At 44.1% G+C, this 3,624-nt stretch overlaps 1 protein-coding gene across 1 annotated transcript; it reads left to right on the top strand.

Annotated features, from left to right (window-relative positions):
• The first annotated feature begins 215 nt into the window (after positions 1 to 215).
• Positions 216 to 3,404, top strand: LOC125547369 (wall-associated receptor kinase 3-like). Its single transcript, XM_048711263.1, has 4 exons — positions 216 to 1,155; positions 1,246 to 1,719; positions 1,954 to 2,103; positions 2,176 to 3,404. The coding sequence occupies exons 1-4, from the start codon at positions 216 to 218 to the stop codon at positions 3,402 to 3,404; spliced, it is 2,793 nt and encodes a 930-aa protein (XP_048567220.1).
• Positions 3,405 to 3,624: the final 220 nt, after the last annotated feature.

Below are 3,624 nucleotides of genomic sequence, written 5' to 3'. Positions count from 1 at the left end.
CATCAAATATACCACCACTGCCACATCCACATGGGCATGTACGTAAGCATCTCCTTTCACATGCCAACAAAGCACACCACATCCACGCCAGCTGTAACCATTGATATATATGCATATAGGGAGGCAGTCATGAAAGTGGTACCAAGAAGAGAAGCCACTGCTGCCTGACCTGAATTTCTCTAGTGCAAGGTGTAGTATAGAACTGTAGATCGATCATGGGCATCTTCCCGATGATGTTCTATCTGTTGGTACTTGGGTTACTAGGACAGCCAACGGCTCTAGCATCTGGAGTTGTAACAAGCCAGCAGAGCCCTGAGGGGAACTGGGCGCAACCATCACGTGCCGGTGGCACACTCGCTGGTTGCCCAACGAGCTGCGGCAACCTGAGCTTCGCCTATCCCTTCGGCATCGGATCCAGGTGCTCCCGTGGGCCTGACTTCAACCTCATTTGCAACGACACCGCTCAGCCCCCCAAGCTCTTCTTGCATGACGGCATCACCGAGGTGATCAAACTCGACAATCTTCTTTCTGTTTATAACACTATCCATGCCTCCTTCTTGCATACCATCCACATGGAATCTGGTGTCAGTGTGTACAACTATTCTTTGAAACCACCTGGGGGTTCCTTCTCTCTTGAATGCATTGTTCTAAACATTACCAGCTGTGACATGGAGGTATACTCTGTCGTAGACAATGCCACCACGTTGAAATGCCGCACTGCATGTCTGGATCCAAGAACCCCAGAGATGGTAGCTATGCACAACTGTAAAAATACATTCGGATGCTGTCGTATTAAAGGCTACGGTAGCGTCAGTTTTCAGTTCAAATTTGGCTCAAACCACGGCCAAAGCAACATTGATGCACGCTCTAACCAGACCTCTCAACTGTGGGATAGAATCAGCATAACTAATGATGGGCTGAGTGGCTTTCAGCTATCGTGGCAGATAGTTGACAAATCCAACTGTGTTGCTGCCAAGCAAAACAGGACAGACTATGCCTGTATCAGCGAGTATGCCGAGTGCACTGATAGCGCAACCGATTTCTGCATCAAAGATGCCGCGTGCATAATTGGCCCAAGCTATGGCTACACCTGCAAGTGTAGGACTGCCTATACAGGCAACCCCTACATTGTAGATGGTTGCTCCAACGATAGAGGTGAGTCCCATTTTCCTAATCGAGACCAAACGTACAGCTGTTACGTATTTTGGGAATTCATCCATTCTAACCTTTTACTGATCAAACCAGGGTATAATCCAACTCCGACCAGGGCAAATTGTACACGTCGGTGTGGTAACACTAGTGTGCAATTCCCCTTCGGCTTAGAGGAGGGTTGCTTTGCCAGGAAAGAGTTTCACCTCAACTGCACAAATACGACATCATCAGCTGCCCTGGTCATGTTCGAGAACAATCAGGTTACTGACGTAAATGTTGATGAAGGGACCATTAATGGCACCATTCTGGACCAACAATCGGGGAATTCCCTGTTGTTTGTATTATATTCTAATGGTCTTTTTTCTACACATGGGTTATTTTTCTCTCTGAATTGGGTTGCTGCTAATCTGAGTTGTGCAGAGGCCCAACAGAATAGATCTGGATATGCTTGTGTGAGTACGAACAGCAAGTGTATGAAAGTAACAACTGAAGGGGTCTATGCTGGTTACCGCTGTAAATGCTCAGATGGCTTCCAAGGAAATCCATACATCAAAACCGGTTGTCAAGGTATCTCTACCCCCCCCCCCCCTCCCCCCTCCCTCTCTATTTGTGGGCTTACAAATGTAAGCCCCCCTCCGTCTACAGTTGGAATGTAAAAACACGTGCTATTTTAGAAATTTTATTAGACAGAGATTTTTATTTTTGCTACTTCTACTTGGTTTTGTCATTCAGGTAGGCTTAAGTTAATTGCATGTTATAGATTTTGTCGATGCATCTTAATATGCATCTTGTTAATTTCAGACATCAATGAATGCCTTCAACGGGACAGTTGTGAAGGGATCTGCCATAATACCGTAGGAAGCTTCTATTGTACTAAATGTCCTCGCAAGACTGAGTATGATCCATTAAAGATGCAGTGTACTAGAACAAAACCACAGCCTCTGCTCTTAGGTAAGACTATTATTGTTAAATTTATGATATACAAGACATATCAGAAATATTAAAACAGATTAGTGCCTGCAGGTATAATTATTGGGCTGTCATGTGGTTTCGGCGTTCTACTTCTGAGCTTCAGTGCAGTATTTTTCACTCGTAGGTGGAAAAAGAATGTTCAAAAGCAACTACGGAAGAACTATTTCAGAAAGAACCAAGGTCTTCTCCTAGAAACATTGATATCATCTGATGAAACTGCAAATGATAATACAAAGATTTTCTCGTTAGAAGAGCTAGAGAAGGCAACAAACAACTTTGATCCTGCACGTATCATCGGACGTGGGGGGCATGGCATGGTTTACAAAGGCATATTGTCTGATCAGCGTGTTGTTGCAGTAAAAAAGTCTAAGGTCATTGAGCAGTCTGAGATCAGTCAATTCATCAATGAGGTTGCAGTCCTCACTCAGATAAACCACAGAAATATTGTGAAGCTCTTTGGATGTTGTCTCGAAACCGAGGTTCCACTGCTAGTGTATGATTATGTATCTAGTGGTTCACTATCTGAAGTTCTTCATGCAGATACAAGTAATGATTTTTTTCTGTCTTGGGTTGATTACTTAAGGATTGCCCTGGAAACAGCAGGAGCTTTATCTTATCTCCATTCTTCAGCTTCAATATCAATTTTCCATCGTGATGTGAAGTCCTCAAATATACTCTTGGATGTGAATCACACAACTAAAGTGTCAGATTTTGGTGCATCCAGACTGGTTCCGATTAATCAAACACACATTGTCACGAATGTGCAAGGTACATTTGGATACTTAGATCCAGAGTATTTCCATACCCGACAGCTGAACGGAAAGAGCGATGTGTACAGTTTTGGTGTGGTACTAGTGGAGTTGCTTCTTAGAAAGAAGCCTGTTTTTACAAGTGAATCAGGCACCATCATGGGCCTGTCAAGCTATTTTCTCCAGGAGTTCAGTGAGGGGAGAGTCATGGGTATTGTTAGTTCACAGGTCCTGGAGGAGGCAACTGAGGAAGAGATCAACGGTGTCGCCTCTCTTGCAGAGCGATGCTTAAGACTGCATGGTGAAGAAAGACCGACCATGAAACAGGTGGAGACGGAACTACAGGCTCTACGGGCAAAACAGTCAGATCCGAGGAATGAAGAGCAGATGCAACCAAGGTCATTAACTCAAAGAACTAGAGCTGCTTGCCAATCTTCTGCAGCGGGATTGGGTGAGAGAGCCGACGTGCAGTCAGGAGGCTGTTATAGCTTGGAGGTAGAGTTCATGGCATCTGCTAGCCTTCCACGCTAGATGCGTTTGTTAAGCTCATAATAACGGATGCTTTTGTTTCACTTCTGTAAGCTGATGCAATAATGGATTATTATGTTTTCACTTTTGTAAGCTGTGCCTGCGCTTGTATCCATGGGAAACAGTGTTACGTAGGTTGGTATTGTATAAGTCAATTTATTTTGGGATAATTAAAGGGCGTCATGATATTATGAGTTTTTCGAATAGGATTGTGTTTGTTTAT

This window comes from Triticum urartu, chromosome 3 (genome assembly GCF_003073215.2).
Source record: "Triticum urartu cultivar G1812 chromosome 3, Tu2.1, whole genome shotgun sequence".
Lineage (NCBI taxonomy): Eukaryota > Viridiplantae > Streptophyta > Magnoliopsida > Poales > Poaceae > Triticum > Triticum urartu.
The sequence above is the reverse complement of the archived record's forward strand: the minus strand, read 5'-3'. Positions and strand labels throughout refer to the sequence as shown.

Coding starts and splice junctions, on each gene's coding strand:
- LOC125547369 (XM_048711263.1), top strand. CDS start 216: ATGGGCATCTTCCCGATGATGTTCTATCTGTTGGTACTTGGGTTACTA. Junction 1,156..1,245: donor TGGTTGCTCCAACGATAGAG/GTGAGTCCCATT, acceptor TGATCAAACCAG/GGTATAATCCAACTCCGACC. Junction 2,104..2,175: donor ACCACAGCCTCTGCTCTTAG/GTAAGACTATTA, acceptor TAGTGCCTGCAG/GTATAATTATTGGGCTGTCA.